General features: G+C 41.6%; 1 protein-coding gene and 1 long non-coding RNA gene across 3 annotated transcripts in view; one reads left to right on the top strand and one right to left on the bottom strand.

Moving 5' to 3' along the window:
• Positions 1-19,371, bottom strand: part of mylk5 (myosin, light chain kinase 5) — a 77,340-nt gene that overhangs the window by 53,056 nt on the left and 4,913 nt on the right. For both annotated transcript variants that reach the window (XM_059006593.1, XM_034055663.3), the window contains exons 2-6: positions 17,437-17,568; positions 15,712-15,919; positions 15,434-15,473; positions 14,733-14,868; positions 2,512-2,677 (exon numbers count right to left, since the gene is read on the bottom strand). In XM_059006593.1, the coding sequence (XP_058862576.1) occupies positions 2,512-2,677; positions 14,733-14,868; positions 15,434-15,473; positions 15,712-15,919; positions 17,437-17,553 (667 nt within the window). In that variant the 5' untranslated portion in view covers positions 17,554-17,568. The remainder of the gene's footprint in view (positions 1-2,511; positions 2,678-14,732; positions 14,869-15,433; positions 15,474-15,711; positions 15,920-17,436; positions 17,569-19,371) is intronic.
• Positions 1,679-5,131, top strand: LOC117433416 (uncharacterized). The gene is made up of 3 exons (XR_004548918.3): positions 1,679-1,865; positions 2,606-2,804; positions 4,880-5,131. It is a non-coding gene; the product is annotated as an uncharacterized LOC117433416 (long non-coding RNA).

The following is a 19,371-nucleotide window of genomic DNA, read 5'->3' as shown; positions in this document are numbered from 1 at the left end:
CTAATGACTGCCATCTATTGTGGAGTGTGACATGTTGGCCGAGTGATGACGTTCCCAGATCAGAAAGCTGACAGAGAGACACACAATCAGGTACTTTTAAAAATAAAAAAATAATAAATATTTAGACAAAAACAACACTCACAGACCCAAAATAAAAGTTTAAACAAAAACAAGTCACGAACACATAACAAACACAACAAGTAGGTCAGGCTGGGTAGTGGCCTTCACTGATCCTGCCATGCAGTCAGTTTTACTTTTGTTTTCTTCTCACTCTCACTGGCTCTCACACACCCGTTTCTCCTCTTTCAATACCCACCCCGACCGGCAAAAGCTGCTGGTTTTTATACCGGTGACCATCTCCAGATTAGCAATAAATGAATAAATTAATTACTCTGGAAACAGTTACCTTTTGCACTGATTTTTGTTTGCATGAGCTGTCTGGTAGACACAAGCTGCTAACACCGCCTCTGCCAGACCGCATTTAAACCAATCAATAACAAACCAAAACATCATTCTAAATAAACACAGAATACATTTAAATCATAATACAATAAATGCAACATTTTAAATTTATATGCAGGGCTTAGCCCCGCCCCCTCCAATTATGTGCTGGGCTTATCTTCTGCCCTGCCACATGGAGGAATAATTTAGGAATAATTGCAAATGCAACAGACTACCAGAAAGCAGTGCGTGCAAGTTTAAACCTGAATAGTATCAGCTATAATTGTTTTCAATTAAATGTTTTTTATGTAAGTACTTAATAGTGAATGGAAGTGGACAATAGTTGTATGAAATTATCGAATATATTAAGGAATGATACATCATTGCACTCTTAAACTAGAACAGTGGATTCCACACTTGAACTCGCACAACAAATGCCATCATAACCACAAGGCTGTTTCAGGGCTATAATTGCTGGGGCCAGAATTCTATGTCTTCCCATACACTTGTGTATTTTCCCGTTCTCAAGAGAAATGAGTGTGTCACCTAACATGGGAAGATTTTGGGAGGCAGGTCTTTCTTTGAGTGTTGCCAGCTGGGGACAAAAAAGCAAGCAGAAAAACAAACAACATTTTGTGACTGAGAACGCAATCTGAGCCTGTAATCTGTGCAATTAAAAGTGTGTGTTTGTGTGTTATCTTCATTCCAAGTTCATCCAGCACAGTTTATTACTCTGCCTTGCAACTGAGTGAAATTACATACAGTTGCTGACAAAAGTATTGGCACCCTATGCTTACACAATAATTCAAGGTGACAGATTAAGGACAAGTAAACTTTAACCACTTTTTTAAAACAAAAAGCAATGGCTTTGTCACGGATAGCTTGGGTGGTGATGTCAGGCCAAGATAGACACATACAGCTCTGGGGTATGAATGCACTGCTTTTGAGTTTTAATTATAAATAAATAAAGTTTTTTAACAAAACAGGAACAAACATTGAACTCAAAATAAAACGACACAAGGGCCAAAATAAACAAACACTATAAACAGAACACAAAACAAATACTGTGCTGGTACAGCGATCAGGTAGGTAGCAGTTGCTTTTTGTATTTAATTCATAGATCTCTCAAACACCATCTCTCTTCTCAACTCCTGATCACTCCCACCTAGGAGCCAAGAGAAGCCGGGAAAAAAAAGGGCCGTATCTCATAAATACAGACAGCCCCGGCACCACATAGATAACATGGACATAAACAAACAAGATAGCTGCTTCCACATCCAGCGCTCAAAGAATATCACAGATATTTGCAGAGCCTTTTGAGATGTTATAGTAATAAAATAATGACTTGGATTGCATTATTGAGGAGTTTGGTGATAAAACGAGTGATCAGGAGATAATTTATCGGTATGCACGACTATGAACAGGTATGTGAAAAATACAGAGAACAAGGGGTGGGGCGGGGCTGGAGATGCAGTACTGAGTGTCCTGTTGATATGCAGTGCCTTTTAAACCTGTTTTACTGTGAAAAAAAATACTTTTAAACAATGCGTCCAAAATAAACTGCGCGTGTGAAAATAAATTGGACCTGATGTGCCTGAGACGCGCTGAATAAATGGACCGTTAAGGGTTAAAAGTGGTTTGCAGTGAGGTCTATGTGCATATTATTCTGTGTTCATTGTCCTTTGTACACTTCTTGCGTGCACTATTATACCTGATGGTTCTAAATTCTATATTTCTTTGAAACTATTTTGTAGCCATTTCCTTTGTTGTAGTTTGCAACGAGTGCGTTTCTCAAAAGTGAATCCAACTCCTTTGTCTTGACCATCATCTGCAGTGTTGGCAAAATGTTATTCTTCAAAAGATAAATTAGTTCTATTACATTTTTACCAACTTTTAATGTAAAGATGCCAATACTTTTGTCATGAACAAATATTTGAAATTACGTAAGTGCTTTTTTTTTTTATAAACAGTGTTTGTTAAACTACTAGAAATGGTGTATAGGTCTTTTCATATTTAACACGCTTTCTTGAATGATATATAAAGTGTAGGGTGCCAATGCTCCCTCCATACCTAAGACTCGTAGCTGTGCTGCAGTGCTGGCCCTGCCTGTGGGGCTCGACAGCTCACATGTGTACAATCCTGCATCTTCTCTCTGCACCTCCAGCACCTCCAGCACGAAGAACCCTGCTGAATGGAAGAGCCGCACACGAGGGGAGGCGGACAGCAGGGAAGAGTCCTGCCAGGGAAGAAGACAGTGCAGCTCACTGATCTGACACAAGCATATACTGATCTTATCACAGTCTAACAATGGGGATCTGCTATATCAATGTGCCCCCAACTGACATAGTGCAACATGATCATTGGTAAGTTGAGACCAAAATAAAGGTGTGGAATCTATTCAGCCATTGGAGATACAGCCATTTTGTATAGTTCAAATGTATCAATGTAATTTAAAGATGTTAAAAGTATGCGTTCCAGTCAAGATTTCCCAGCACCTTTCTTTTGGAAATAAAATGATGGTACATTATTTAGAGGTGGAGAACTTTAGCCAAGATACCTTTCAACAGCACAAGCAGACCCACACACTGTGCTGGAGCGTTGGAATAGAGCAATCTAACTCTGACTTTGAGGGAAACTGTATTCTCCACAAACACACACACATACACAAGCATACACTATGCTGGGACTGTGGCAAAGGAAGCAGCTCTATGCACAAACACACAAAAACATGCACCATCACATCACTGATAAGAAAGTGTGGGAGGTCTGGCTCCCAGCTATTAAGAGTCACCATGAATGAGTATTTTACCATGTGCCAAACAATGCAACAGGAATTTAAAACAGGAAGAGAGGATAATGAGTGCCAGGAATTGGAACCTGCTAATTACTACAAGATTTCCCAGAAATCTCCCAATTACAAACCACCCCATTCACTGGCAACCAAGCACGTGGGTGCTACACAACTGCACTCTGTACAGCAGTGTTTTGAAGTTTTGAAAAACACACGTAACCCTGCCACAGCTGTAAAAAGTCTTCATGACCCACAGCATGTACTGCATCCTGGAACAAACAGCACCCCCTAGGGGTTTACATGATTCATCACCTGTCAGGTGTAGCTCCTTTGTAAATGATAGACTGCCAAACGAGATAGTGTCAAAATCAAATACACAGAAATGTAACATATGGATACATTATTCCTGTCTCTTTGAATCTTTTTTTGAACAATGTTATCATGAGGTAGCAATGATTAACATACGAAGAATTGTATGGTGTGGATGTTCTCATTTAGGTTTTAAAAGCTGATTTAATTTAATAGAAAGTATGAATCACTTTTTCTTTTGCAGTTACAAGGGTTCTGTGTTTTGTTTGATAAATTAGATGTATCTACTTTGCCATTTCAGATTAAGTATTTTCTATTTTTTACACTGAAACTTCACACTAAGTATGTGTGATATGATAACCTAAAAGTACAGAGATAGAGAGAACAAACACGTGAGAATCTGAATCATCTGTTAATAAGGTTTTTGATCAGTCTAGAAATGGTTTGACTTTTCAAATACCCTGCACACAAGCAAGTGAAATTGATCTCCTTCCTTTCTGGGCTTCACTGGAAAGGCGTATAACAATAATTTCTAACCTAAGCCTGTTACTTTGCTATCCTAGTTAATAAAAACACAAAAGAGCTTCTCTGTCTCTCCGTAGTTTGTACTTTGCTTGTCTTTCATTGTATTATTAGAATAAAACTATTTGTCTCAATCAGGCTCTTTACATGAATAAGAGTGCATCACATTTCCGGATGATTTGTTTTAACTTTGTAAATAGGAATGAAATCATCACTTTGATGCAGGCTATGTTAATTATTAATATTATTTATTTCTTAGTGGACGCCCTTATCCAGGACGACTTACAACTGTTACAAGATATCACATTACACACATTATACAGATATCACTTTTTTTTCACATACAATTACCCATTTATACAGTTGGGTTTTTACTGGAGCAAGCTAGGTAAAGTACCTTGCTCAAGGGTACAACAGCAGTGTAATTGAACCCACAACCCTCCGGTCAAGAGTCCAGAGCCCTAACCCTACTCCACACTGCTTAATGCAGTCTGAAAGACACACTACAGACCATAACATGTGAATAGCCATTGTATTGCATTCTGTGTATCAGGTTGCTGTAATTTTGGATGAATACATGTATGATGATCTCATAGAAGCACTTTCTTCTTCATTATGGGTAGCCTCTTGTTTAGATTAAAGTACTGTTTAAACATGTTTGTTTTAGGTTATAGGCTGCTGTCCTACAGTATTGCATTTCAGGTACAGTAGTTGTTTGAGCAGTTCATTGTCATTTTATCTTTTTTTTTTTTTTTTTTTAATGACCATCTTGGAAAATGTCACAGCCTGTTTTTTCCATTGCCTCTTTACACACAGGAACTTTAGATCGGAGGTCGGCGAGCTACCGCCCTCTGGAGGACAAAAGTCCAGCCCTGAAGGTGTCTGCTTGAGCTCAACCTGTGCCTGGACAGGGCTGGCTGTACCGAGATGATGAGAAACAGTCCCTGACAATTTTGCCTCCCTAACCTGGGGAGCACCAGTCAGTGAGACGCCCACTCTGGAATCCCCAGCAAATAACAAATAAAACAAACTACCTGACACTGCAGAGCACCACGGGTTGCGCTCAGTTGCCGTGGAAACTTTTTTTTATATAAGCGTCAACTACATTTGTGAAAAATTCCCCAAAGAACCGCCAGGTGGGGCAATTTTCTTAAGAAAAAAAAACAGCCTGTGTAGACACCAGAGGGCATTGTTTCATCGTTTCCATCCCTTTTCAAGGAACAAACATGATTGCAATTGAAATGAACAGTAAAAACCTTGATTTAGTGCAAAATGCTGAAAACCAAATGCATCATATATATATATATATATATATATATATATATATATATATATATATATATATATATATATATATATATATTCTTTACAGCTAGAAAACTTAGATATTATCAAAGCTAATATTTTAGCATATTTTGCTGTTCTTGTTTGAATGATAAAATCAATCTATGTTTGTGACAGGGTAGCGTTGCAGGCCCAGATGGTATCAGCAGGCAAGGAGATTCAGAGGCAAAGAAGCTGCAGTTTAAGAGTGGCTGCGCGTTTTAATAAACACAAAAATAAAAGGTTAAACAAAAACAGGTCTTGCACACCGTAAACAAGAACAAAATAACCAGCTCAAGGGCCAAAACAAAGGTTTAAACAAAAACAAAACTGTTCAGGCTGGGCAGAGCCTTCACTGAACTTTAGCCAACAAATACAAAGAAAAACACACTACACCCTACACCCTACACCCTACACACTACACACTACACACTACACACTGTCAACTCACCAACTCTCTCCCCCCAAACAAAGGATTTTCTCCCTTGTTTATACCATGTTGATGGAGCCTAATTACCATCAATTATTCAATTAGCTCCAGCCACATTCTCACATGTATTTTGTGGCGCTTTGATGGTGGTTGGCAGGGATGGAGTTAATTTCCTATTCCTGCCAACCACCACCAAAACACCACAAAACAATATTATTTACAGGCAGCCACAATGTTTCTTCAAGGGTTCATTTTCATGAGGTTCATAATGTATGCAGCGCGAGGAAATGTTTTTTGGTGGTTACAACAGTGAAAGCAGGTGTATTCTTGCAATAATAAAAAAATATATATATTATAAAAAAAAAAATATATATATATATGCACTGAGTGTACAAAACATTAGGAACACCTGCTCTTTCCATGAAATAGACTGATGAGGTGAATCCAGGTGAAGGCTATGATCCCTTATTGATGTAACCTGTTAAATCCACTTCATTCAGTGTAGATGAAGGGGAGACAGGTTAAATAAGGATCTTTAAGCCTTGACACAATTGAGACATGGATTGTGTACTGTATGTGTGCCATTCAGAGGGTAAATGGGCAAGACAAAAGATTTAAGTGCCTTTGAAAGGGGTATGGTAGTAGGTGCCAGGTGCGCCGGTTTGAGTGTGTCAAGAACTGCAACGCTGCTGGGTTTTTCATGCTCAGCAGTTTCCCGTGTGTATCAAAGATGGTCCACCACCCAAAGGACATCCAGCCAACGGCAGGCCAGTGGTCGAAAACGGCTCATTGATGAAAGAGGCCCTTGTGGTAGGGTGTGGGAAGACACAAGACAGACACCAAGTTCAAAGATTAAACGCCGGCACAAGCGCCCAGATTTATTAGGGTGAGCTTGGTTGGCAGGTGTTTTCGTTATAGTTAGGGGCACTCTACCAACAATGGTATTGTGCCCCGTCTTCATACAACACACACAGATGTGTAATCCAAAGGAACAATAAGTGAAAAGGAAAAAGGAAAAAGGAAAACAAAATACTTTAAGGAAAAACTACAAAATAAAGTGTGCAGGTTTTTACCGCGGCTCGTTGCTCCCTCTAGTGGTGGGAGCCCCGAGGAACAGGCACTGTTCTGTACCCTCTCATACACTGTGGGACGGCTCAGTCCCGCTAAACTCGCTAACTAAAAAATGGTAGTACAGTAAATAACCCGTGTGGCTTGCTTGCACCCCGGGTCTGTAAGCCTTGCGCTGAATTGCCACTCCGTCTCTCCTAGTCGCTGCTCCAGAGCCTCTGACTTTTCAGGATTCTGCTGTGAAGTCACACTCCACTATGTTTCCTGTATGAGCCAGAGAGTATACAAAACAGCACCTTTTTATTCATTCATTCACCCCATGTAGTCCCACCCCCCAGCCAATGACAGAACATCAGCTGATTTCCTCACAGCTGAGTCCTGTCAACAAAACACTGTCTGACAGCGTGGGAATACACGGAGAATACAAACCCCCTACAGGCTCCCGCATGCACCTTACGGTCAGTCCAAATCCCTCCCCTCTCACAGGCCAATTGTGCAGAGCAACAGACGGGCTACAATTAGTCAACTGACAGTCTAGTAAGACCCATAAAAGAATGCACAACTCGTCGTACCTTGACACGAATGGGGTATGGCAGCCGACGACCTAACAGAGTTCCATTTCTTTCAGCAAAACACTAGAAACTGCAGTTGCAGTGGGCTAAGGAACGAAAACACTGGACACTGGAGGATTGGAAAAACATTGCCTGGTCTGATGAATCCCGGTTCCTGCTGTTTCACGCTGATGGGAGGACTAGGGTATGGAGAAAACCACATGAGTACATGCATCCATCATGCCATGTGTCAACATTGCAGGCTGGTGGTGGTGGTGTGATGGTGTGGGGTGTGTTTTCATGGCACACATTGGGCCCCTCGATAAAAGTGGAGCAACGTTTGAATGCCACAGGATATCTGAACATCATTGCCAATCAGGTGCATCCTTTCATGGCAGTAGTGTATCCATCTGCTAATGGATTTTTTCAGCAGGATAATGCCCCATGCCACAAGGCTAGGATTGTCCAGGAATGGTTCCACGAACATGACAGTGAATTCAGCTTACTGCAGTGGCCTGCCCTGTCACCTGATTTCAATCCAATTGAGCATCTGTGGGATGAGATGGAACGAGCTATTCGGAGTAGAGATCCACTACCAGCCAACTTGACACAACTGTGGGAAGCATTGGTGTCAACTTAGGGTTGTCAAAAATACAGATACTTTGATACTACAGCAATACCAAATTTCAAAAACGGTTCTGTGCTTCAATGCATTCGGTCATACCGAAAAACAGAAAGTATTGGAGCACTCTATACTTGTATAATGAAAATTTCGTGTTTGCGTCCTTCATGTAAAAGACAGAGTCGATTACTAAAAAAAAAATTTGCCTTTATGTCCGCGCAGGGACACCATACACTCCAGGTGGAAACAACGACAACGAGACAGCCAGGATTCAGGAGTAAAAGGTTAGATGGGAGGCACACGAGCTCAGCGGCCCGCTCTCTTAAAAAAAGAGAACAGCAGGAGTGCTGTTTGGAAGTATTTTTCTTATGAAGCGAATGAGCAGGGCAAAGCAAAAGATCCACCCAAGCCCATATGCAAACGGTGCTTTAAGATGGTACAACAAAAGGAGGCAACACCTCAAATTTAGCGAAGAATTTAGCGGAACGACACCCTGACCTCTTCAAATTCAGACAGGTTAGCGACAGTGTAGATTATTGAATGAATGTATCACATATAAGTTAAAAATACATGTTCTCAATGAAAACGATGGGGAAATGTGAAATTAAGAAAGCAAGCTAGCTAACTGAGCGCTAATGTGTACGGTGTTGTGCTCTACGTTGGAGTGATAGATAGTATTTGTCTGCCTTCACATTAATGTTACAGATAACCAGCGAGCAAGCAAGCTAGCTAAGCTAATACAGCGGTAGCTTTGTTAGTTAGCTAATTTCTTTAAACAAGCAAAATATATATGTATATATTTTTATGTATATATTACATTGAAATAGCACAGTGTTTGTATGACAAGAGGCTTGAAGAAACGTGTCATGGGAACGCATGAAAAAAGTATATTTGCACCTCTCAGCCACCATACAGGAACGGGATTTCAACTGTAAAACAGCGCTGCCTCCTGACACTTCACTTGCTAGCTGCTGTTCGCCTGGGGCAAACGACTCTAGTTATCTGTCAGTGTATCAAACACACTTCACAGATTTCTCTCTGAGGTTATATTAGTCTAGCTTTTTTGCGGTCGCCCCCGGGCTCGGCTTTCTACAACGTAGTACACGAGAGCGGTATATCATAGGTGCATACGGCTGTCACTCTTGGAAAGGGGCGGACTGTGTCTTTCTAATTATACCAAATATGGGCATCTACATCGGTGAGAATCTGACTGATTGCTTCACGCTGTGTGTGAGAGCACTGGATGGAGCAGACGCGCAGGATAGCAAAGAAAACATTGCTAAACAAAATAAAACAAGATTGTGTTTCCCTTGTTTTTGATCATTTTCTTTACTTTTATATATTATTTTGCATTTCTTGCGTTTTCTATAGTTTTGTTATAAAGGGCTGTAACTTTTGTTCTGGTGTTCCAATTTTAATTCTTTAATTTTAGACATGTTCCCAAGACCTTGAAGTTTGATTGTAAAATACATTTTTTTCTACTCAGAGCACTGAAAAAAATATTCATCCTCTTTATTTCACTACCAAAAACAAGCAGAACTATTAAAGGGCCAGTCAATCACAGTCATACACAAAACATTTTCTTAAGTGATAATATGCAAATTACGTTTACTGCACCTGCACAGTTTGACCTGGAGTCAAGATTGTTTACCTTTATTAAAGGAATGTTCTCTTATTTTGCGTGTTCAGATGGGTTTTTTTTGCCGTGGTATTGAAGAGGTATCGAGTATCGTGAAACTGAACTGGTATCGTATCGAAGTTCAAAATTCTGGTATCGTGACAACCCTAGTCAACATGGGCCAGCATCCCTGTGGAACGCTTTCGACACCTTGTAGAGTCCATGCCCCGATGAATTGAGGCTGTTCTGAGAGCAAAAGGGGGTGCAACTCAATATTAGGAAGGTGTTCCTAATGTTTTGTACACTCAGTGTGTGTATATATATATATACATATATATATATATATATATATATATATATATATATATATATATATATATGTGCTTGCAGGCAGTATGATAGCTTGCAGACAGTATGATAGGCCTGCAGACAGTATGGTAGGCAGTATGATAGGCCTACAGACAGTATGATAGGCGGTATGATAGGGCTATAGACCGTATGATAGGCCTGCAAACAGTATGATAGGCCTACAGACAGTATGAGAGGCCTACAGACAGTACGATAGGCCTACAGACAGTATGAGAGGCCTACAGACAGTATGATAGGCCTACAGACAGTACAAGAGGCCTACAGGCAGTATGATAGGCCTACAGAGTATAAGAGGCCTACAGACAGTATGATAGGCCTACAGACAGTATAAGAGGCCTGCAGACAGTATGATAGGCCTACAGACAGTATGAGAGGCCTACAGACAGTATGATAGGCCTACAGACAGTACAAGAGGCCTACAGGCAGTATGATAGGCCTACAGAGTATAAGAGGCCTACAGACAGTATGATAGGCCTACAGACAGTATAAGAGGCCTGCAGACAGTATGATAGGCCTACAGACAGTATGATAGGCCTACAGACAGTATGACAGGCTGTCACAGAGGAAGAGTGAATCTTGGTTATAAATCTCCCTCCCGACCTGTGAGGGCGCTGTATAAGGGAAACAGAGTGCCCCGGACTGGAGGGTTTGGCAGTTCATTCCAGGGTCAGTCGGAAGCCGGCCACTCGGGAAGGGGGCAGAGTCACAATACCAGAAGTCATCGCCCTAATGCGGTAGGCAATGTGTCAGTCATGGATTAGAGGATACGTGATTGCACTCGCTACCAAAGTGGACATGACTGAGGGTATATCAGGGGAGGTGACGAAGCAATCTGTTTCTTTTGTTATGGTTATGAACAGAGTGCTGTTTAACCATAAAAGACTGTGAGTGTTTTGTATTATTTTTGTGTTACTAAAGGTTGTTATTTGTAATTATTAGACGGCTAATAATTACAAATAACAACTGAGTTGCAAAGTTACAACCAGACATATTAAAGGTTACATGGTGACAACAGTTTGCAGGTATCCTCTCTCCAAGCACAGATCAGAGTGATACAAAGAACATTGAGCATTTTCCAGTTTAAATGTGGTTTCTTGTGACATCATGTTTTTTCTTAAAACCAATCACAAGAGAACACATTTCCAAGTTTTTACAATCCTTACATCAAAAGATTCACATCCCACATGGTCTGTGCATCTAATTCCAAATGCTATCTTGTCCTTCCTTTTGTTCATTTTCTTAACTCCTTGATGGGAGGAAAGAGAGAGATAGATTCCTGGAGTTCTTTGAAGTTTCCACCATGAGAGACACCTATTGTGTCAGAAGTGTCACCTCTCTGTTACACCTCTTACAGGAGACAATAGTCATAAAACCTGTTGAGATCTCATGGAAGTAGCTTTCACAGATCTCCATTTGTCTGTCTTTCCCCCGATTAACAAGAAACATTACTTCTTTCTATACTAAATCTAACATCTTTCTAAAGTCTAATCAATTTACTTATTTCTAAATAAATGTATTCCTACATGGACGTTGCGAGTTCGAGTCCAGGGGGAGGGAGGGTTAGGTCAGCCAGGGTGTCCTCGGCTCACCACACACCAGCGACCCCTGTGGTCGGGCCAGGCACCTGCGGGCTTGCCTGTAAGCTGCCCAGGGCTGAGTTGTCCTCTGACGCTGTAGCTCTGGGTGGCTGCATGGTGAGTCTGCAGTGTGTAAAGAAGCGGTCGGCTGATGGCACACGTTTCGGAGGACAGTCTTGGAATCATTGGGGGAGCTTTGCTTCTCTGTGGGGTCTGCCCTTGTTTGGCTGGGGGTCCTGATTTTGCTCTGCATGGTCCTGAAACTCCGACAGTCCCTGAAACTGGTCTACCCATGGAGGTTCCCATAGCTGCCCTTCCTGATCAGGTTCTCCACTGACATTCTTGCGCAGGTGTCGTGACCTTATTCTATTAATGTGAACGGCACGTCGGCATCCAGATACATGGGCAATACGTACAGTGACAGGGCTTAGAATGTCTATAATTTCCCATCCTCCTTCCCAGCATGGATTCAACTTTCCTGCTGGATAACCAGACCAAATCTCCAAGTTGTCACTGTTCTTTCTGAACTGTCCACCTGTCATAGTTTGTTTTGTTGTTATTAGCAGCTCCCACTAGGTTAGCATCAACAAAATCTTTGAGTTCCGTCGCAGTTTTCTGTAAGTGATTACATCCTGGCCCCTGCTGTGGGTCTGTGGGAGCTCATCGGGTGGTGGTGTATCCCGTCCAAACGTGAGTCGGAATGGGGTAAATCCTGTAGATGAATGACGTCATGGTCTATATGCATACAGGAGAAGGGGTAGCCAGCGTTCCCAGTCGTGACGGCTCTCATGTAGGAGCGCAACATTTGTAATACTGAGCGGTTTGCTCTTTCCACCATTGCGTCCCCTTGCGCGTGATATGCTGAAGTCCTGGATTTCTTTATTCCAAAAGCCTCACATAGGCTGCGCATCAGTGTGCTCTCAAAATTTGAACCTTGGTCAGAGTGCAGGATTTGTGGAATCCCAAATCGAGTGACTATGTCAAGAACCACTGTTGGAATACGATCTGCTTTCTGGTCTGGAATAGGTATTGCCTCCAGCCACTTAGTGTAGTAGTCCTGCAACCCTAATATGCATGGAGTAATTGTATACAAGTAGTGTTTATTAATACTACACAGACAAGACAGAGCTCATTCTGTGCATCTTTTTGGTCCAAGTTTGCAAATGCTGACATACATCTGACCCTGTTTTCTTTCGCTTCTCTTACAAGCATCTCCTTTTCTGCTGGCGATAACCTTTTTTTTTTTAAACTCGTGACGTACAGCTGTTTGTTCTCAAGAATGATGGAAATCTGGTTTTGTACGATAATATATTTTCTGTATGAAATATCGCTAGAAATGTGTTTGTCTTGTTGATGACATAGTGAGCATTCCCTACACACACAGGGTGTAGCCAATGTAGAAACAGAAATGTCAAAAAATTGCAATCTAATCATGTGCACTTTCCTTTGAACTACACGTTTGGCAAGAAGTATATCTATATTGATAAGAAAGCAACTGGCACATTGAAATCAGGAGGGAGTGTGGCTTTAAGTGAACTTGACCAAAATGAACATCAATGAAACCCCTTCCCTTTTTATTTGGCGTAGCCTGGATGTATTCCACCCAGTGTTATAATTACTGTTATCAAAACTGCACCAATAAACACAAAACCAAGAGAGTATATATGGGTGAATAAAGCAAATATCTAAGACCTTATAATTTGGTTAAAGACAAAATTACCATTTTAGAGTACACATATTATGTATCAACATAGCCTTAACATGTTAATTTTTTTAAATTATTATTTCTTAATTTATGTAAAGGTTTATGCTGTAGATTCCCCTTACTGAGTGATAGCTGAACTTCAACTTTTAGCTGAAGGATACATTTTACATTAAAATAATTCTACATAATACATTTTGCTGTGCACATTTATAGATACAGTAAAACTACTGTTTATTCTGTTCATTGGACAACAGTGATACTTGTCTGTAGAAGCACATGACTACTTTGAATACCACACAAGCAGGGGAAAATAACAAAGAACACAGAACACCACCGTCTTTCGTTAACATAAATCTCTATTCTCTATCTAACATCTATCTATTAGGTGGAGATCGACGTGGACAGAGGGAAGGAGACACTTCTTCACACAGAGAGTGGTGAGGGAATAGAACAGCTTACCTAGTCATATTGTTGAGGCTGAATCACTTGGATCCTTTAAGACCCAACTTGACAAAGTTTTGAGACCAATCAGCTACTAGGAACTAGACAAGCTTAGATGGGTTGAATGGCCTCCTCTCATTCGTAAATGTACTTATGTTCTTAAATGAAACACTCTCTCTGTCTATTACCCCAACCAGACAGGACATCTTAGGGCAGGTATCTGTTTAAAACTTTGGTCCTAGTGGGGGATGCCTGTTGTAGCAAATTATCTCCATTGAAACACTCAGTCACTCTCTTGGCGACCCTCCCTTTTCTACAGCCAAAATAATAATATGAAGACAATATCTCAAAGCGTTAGGTCTTTGTGATCCGGAAAATGAAGACTCACGTAACCCTAGAACGGCTTAGGTCACAGATGATAGTGAAGGGTGAATTTTTTGCCCTCACACTAAAAATACAAAGTTGCCAGCTTAAATGGTTAAAACTGAACTAATTCACATACAGCTCCTACATGAAAAATACTGTATCCAGCCAACACAATTCTGCAAGGTGATTAACCTCATAATAAAATGGACTGAAACGATTGAAAAAATAGCTAAATTAATGGTGCACTAATAACACACGATTTACAGTGTTATAAGACAGTTTTATTCATTTAATTCAAACTATACAACTACAGCCAAAAGTTTAGCATCACCTAGAATTTTAGGATTAAGACAATCTAATTAATATGTTAATGTAACATTATTCATCAGGTTTCATTTGACTTTATGATGCAAAATTAGTTCATTCTATAGGGTATGCATAACTTTTGACCGTAGCTGTAATTGAACAAAGCCACTGGGGCTGTGCTGAGTCTTGAAATCTGAATCCTCTGCACAGCCCTACTTAACAACAAGCTCACTATCCTGCAAGCACCAACAAGCTCTTGTTAAGGAATGATTTGATCAGAGTGTGGATTCTACCTTTAGCCATGTAACCTGCGGTGAGGGTCTCCCAGTGACCCTGGCTCTGAAGACGGCATGTTCCCCCTCACTCACAGTCTGACCGGACGGCTTTGTGACAAATCGGGGGTGGCTCTCTCCCCAGCTCTGTATCCGTCTGTCAGTATGGAAAAACAATGCAAACAATACTTACGGCATAAGAATAAAACACAACCAATCGCAAACTAGATGAATGTAGAAATAAGCAAATGTTTCATTACAATGAAATAGGAACCAGTGAGAGGTCGCACTAATTTCATTAAAAAAAAACCTTAAATTACAGTAAAACCTCTAATTGGGACCAATGGGTAATTGAATTACAACTGTAAAATTGGTTAAATGAGTTTCCCAATCAAGAAATCTCCTAAAAATGTATAATTCGACCTCTTTACCTTTACATATATAGCATACAGTAATGCAGTGTTCTGTAAAACCAGAGATAAATGACACATGTTCTATGATAACGGGGCAGAAGATCATTGCTCACAACAGGACGGGCTACTGTTCGGATAACAGAGGTGTTCGGGTCATTGTTATTCAGATGTTTTCAATGTTAAAAACTTTAATATTAACAGCATAGGTGGACATTTAACTATCGGCTTGTTATATGCATTACTACTCAGTGGAGTGAAAATAAAAATAAACATCAATCATGTATACCTATTGTTTTCATGCACACATACCTCAGCTTGCTTTGAAACACTCCTGTCGTGCTCACTTGGTCTGAAAAATAGAGAAAATCAGATATTAACATACTTTTCTCACATAAGTTCTCTGTGGTCTTTGGTAAAAGCAAAGCAAAAGAACAATGACTCACAGTTCAATCATTGTATACCACACTTAGTAAAGTGTCCATACAAACCATACAGCCTCTCTCATCTCTAACCACTTTACCAAAGTGACCACAGTACTTCCCAGTCCCTCAGCTCTAGCTCATTCAGCCTGTACTTTCCGATCTCACCTTTTAAGTCCAGTCTGACTGTGATCTGTTGGGAACCAGCACAGTTCTTCACTTCACAGCGGTATCTCCCCGCGTCAGCAGCGGTGATCTCAGTGATGGTGAAGATGTAGGCTCCTTGGCCAACTCTCTCGAGATGGAACCTCCCTGCCTCAGGCACAGCCTCCTCCTCTCTGTACCAGCGCAGCTCGGGCTCTGGGTGACCCTTCACCTGAATCAGACCAGCACACAAGGTCATTCTACAAGAGCCCCCATTCTACCCATGCAACACATTGGTTCATAGAGTGATAGAAGTTCATACAGTGTATCTGTAAACAGCATTTCACATGGACAAAGTAAAGGGACCAGCCATATAAACACATGATATCTAAAACAAATGTCCAAGTGATATGCAGGGCCACCCCTTATGTACAGTATCACTTGTTTTTATCTGCTGGGATTCAAACTCATGTGTCTGAGGCCTGACCCCGGTGATTTAGACCATGAGGCAAAGCTGTCTTCTCAGAGTTCTCTTTTATTTTATATATCAAAACGAAATAATAAAAAACAAAATAATCTCAATGCCACAGAAACAACTGGGTTAGCTGTGGTAATCAATATCCTAATTTCCTCTATTCTGACCTGGCCAGAGGAACTACCACGACTCCCAGTTTTGACTTTATTTATAATATGAACTATAATATGCAGAGGTAACCAAAACATTTAAAATAATTCCAAGAAAAAGCAGTGGTGCCCAAGAACAACTTGATAACCCACAATCATTTCATTTTATTTAGATTACCTACCATTGCTACTTATTAAAAAAAAACAAATACAACCCTTTCTAAAATCTGAAATGTACAAGGGTTGTAATTTTAAGGAAATTAGGTGAAATTGTGGGTAATCAGGTTTTTCCATGACACCCCTCAAATGCTAATTGAATTACATTACAATTAATAAGGAGGACGGCAGGATGTATCCTTCACAACAATCAAACCTGAACTTCACACCATATCATTTAAAACCATCACAGTTTCCAAACCCTCTACTGTCCTCAGCACTGCATTTGAACAGCAACAGGAGTTCTGTGTCTGTGAGTAGCAGGACGAAAGCCCTAAATGTAAATTGTGTGTGTGTGTGTGTGTGTGTGTGTGTGTGTGTGTGTGTTTGGAATATAGGGTTGGCAGGGAGGGGGTTAAAATCCTCCCTTCCATAATACATGTGAGAATGTGGCTGGAGCCTTAATTGAATGATAAACGGTTAATTCGGCTCCATGGTATTAAGGAGGGAAAAACCCTTTGTTTGGAGGTTGGTGTGTGACCACTCCATAATGCTGACGGTGCTGGATGGCATTCAGAGGACCAGCAACATCAAGATGGTTGTGATTATCAAAGCCATCGAAAAGAAGCCTGTCAGTCTTTGATGTAATGCATGTTATGGTCCTTCATAGCACACATGACACTAATGTCTGCAAAGTTTCATAAAATGGGCAAAAATGTCTTGTTGCAGGCCATCCATTCTGGGATATTTGGGGGTATATTCTTTTATTTGGATTCTGATCTGTTATCCGTGCAGGAATGTGGCGATATCGTCTTGCATGACCAATTTTAATCATCAATTGATTGGCTGTGCTGAAAAGACTTGTATTAATGTATTAAAATACATTTAAATATGTGAGGGTACCATGTGCCGTCTGCCAATTTCACAAGCTTTCCAGTTAATAATGATTTGCATAGCGATTCACCCTACCTTAGCATAGAAAGTTGCATTCTCTCCTTTGTGAACTGAAGCGTTCCGTGGAGGCAGAAGGAAAAAAGGTGCCTCCGGGCATGCAGCGAAGCTCTGCGTCCTCCTGATTCTATACATTGTCTCCAGAGGTGCCTGACGAAACAAGACAAGATTACACTGAAGGGGGATGACCAGCTGAGCCATCCAAAAGAATAGCACAGTCAAAGCAAAGTGTAGGAAAGCACAGCATATTCGTAAAGCATTGGCACGCAGTAAAGCACAGCATATTCGTAACGCATTGGCAAGCAGTAAAGCAGAGTAAAAAAAGAAACTTATTTAAATAACTCAAGAGTATACGACCCAGGGGGCTCCCGAGTATACGACCCAATTATTCAAAGTTAAAATACCTTCAAGGTGCCTTAAAGCCCATAAAATCAATGGAAACAGGTCTATTCGCATGAGAAGCTAGCACATGCCCAAACTCTTCCAGCATGCTCTAATTTCTACTTTGTAAGGGCAAGCCAAAGCTAATATTATGTTTTATTGTAATAATAAAAGAACATTGCTATATCCAGTAATGGTATGAAATGTGCCTTACCCTTACACTAGCAATTACCATTCAAAACACAGCTCATCAATAGGACAGACCCCAATGAAAACAAAAACTGTGTTTTTCTTCTAAACATCGCAGTGTATCCAGTTCATGCTCCCTCCTGCAACAATGCTGGTGCTCTGATTGAAATGAGTGGTGTATTGTGGGAACAGAACTGGACACAACCCAGCAATGCTGAATGATGATCCACTGTCCCCGATGCCAGAGGAAAATCTGAGGACGTCCAAAGCCAGCAAGAGGGGCCGGAGATGAAAAAGGAAGCCCGAGCATCCAGTTCCCCTGAGGGGGGAGCCCGAGCGTCCAGCGCCCACGAGGGGGGAGCCCGAGCATCCAGAGCCCACGAGGGGGGAGCCAGAGCGTCCAGTGCCACCGAGGGGGGAGCCCGAGCGTCCAGCACCCACGAGGGGGGAGCCCGAGCGTCCAGCGCTCACAAGGGGGGAGCCCGAGCGTCCAGCGCCCACGAGGGGGGAGCCCGAGCGTCCAGCGCCCACGAGGGGGGAGCCCGAGCGTCCAGGGGTCTTTCAGTGCTGGAGGAGCCAGCCTTGCCGCTGTCAGCATTTCTGCTGTCAGCATTGCCGCTGCCAGCGTTGCTACTGCTGGCTACACGTCCAAGAGGCAGCATGTCCGCTGCCAGTATTGCCCCTGCTGGAGAAGCCAGCCTTGCCAATGGCAGCATTTCAGCTGCCAGGATTGCCTTTGCTGGAGGAGCCAGCCGCTGCTGGCTGCACGTCCAGAGGAAGCAGCACTTTAGCTGCCGGAGTGTGCTGCACTGCTGTCAGCCTTTCTGCTGCCAGCCTTTCTGCTGCCAGCCTTTCCGCTGCCAGCGTGGTCACTGAAAGAGGGCCTCACACCGGGGCCACCCATGGGCCCATTAACAGCTCCGTTCAGGTCCCAGGACCAGGACTGAGACTTTTGAACCTTTAAGGCCATGTGTGCTACGCACAAGGGGGGGAGATGTGCGACAGGGTACGCTACGCCCCTGTGCATATTTTGTTTAGTTTGATTTTGTGTTGTATTATTATTATTTAAATGTGTGTATTTGTGCATGTTTTTTTCAGGTTGGCAGGGAAGGGTTAATTGCCTTCCCTGCCAAATCACTTCACATGTAGAATGTACCTGAGCCCGACTGAATGATTGACAAGCACAGCTGCATAAAAAAGGCAGGAACCTCTCAGTCTTGGTTGGGTGTTCAGGGAGTAAGAACGAGAGACAGACGTGAGTGAAAAGAAATAAAAACAATTGCTACTCATACTGGATTTGGACCAACACGATACTTGCTTGTTCACTGGGTTTTGTATTGTCTGTTTGTTTTGGCCAACGTGCCATTTTGTTTTGTGTTCAGT

The sequence above is a fragment of the Acipenser ruthenus genome, chromosome 33 (genome assembly GCF_902713425.1).
Source record: "Acipenser ruthenus chromosome 33, fAciRut3.2 maternal haplotype, whole genome shotgun sequence".
Classification (NCBI taxonomy): Eukaryota; Metazoa; Chordata; class Actinopteri; order Acipenseriformes; family Acipenseridae; genus Acipenser; species Acipenser ruthenus.
This window is presented reverse-complemented; position numbering and strand designations above follow the sequence as displayed.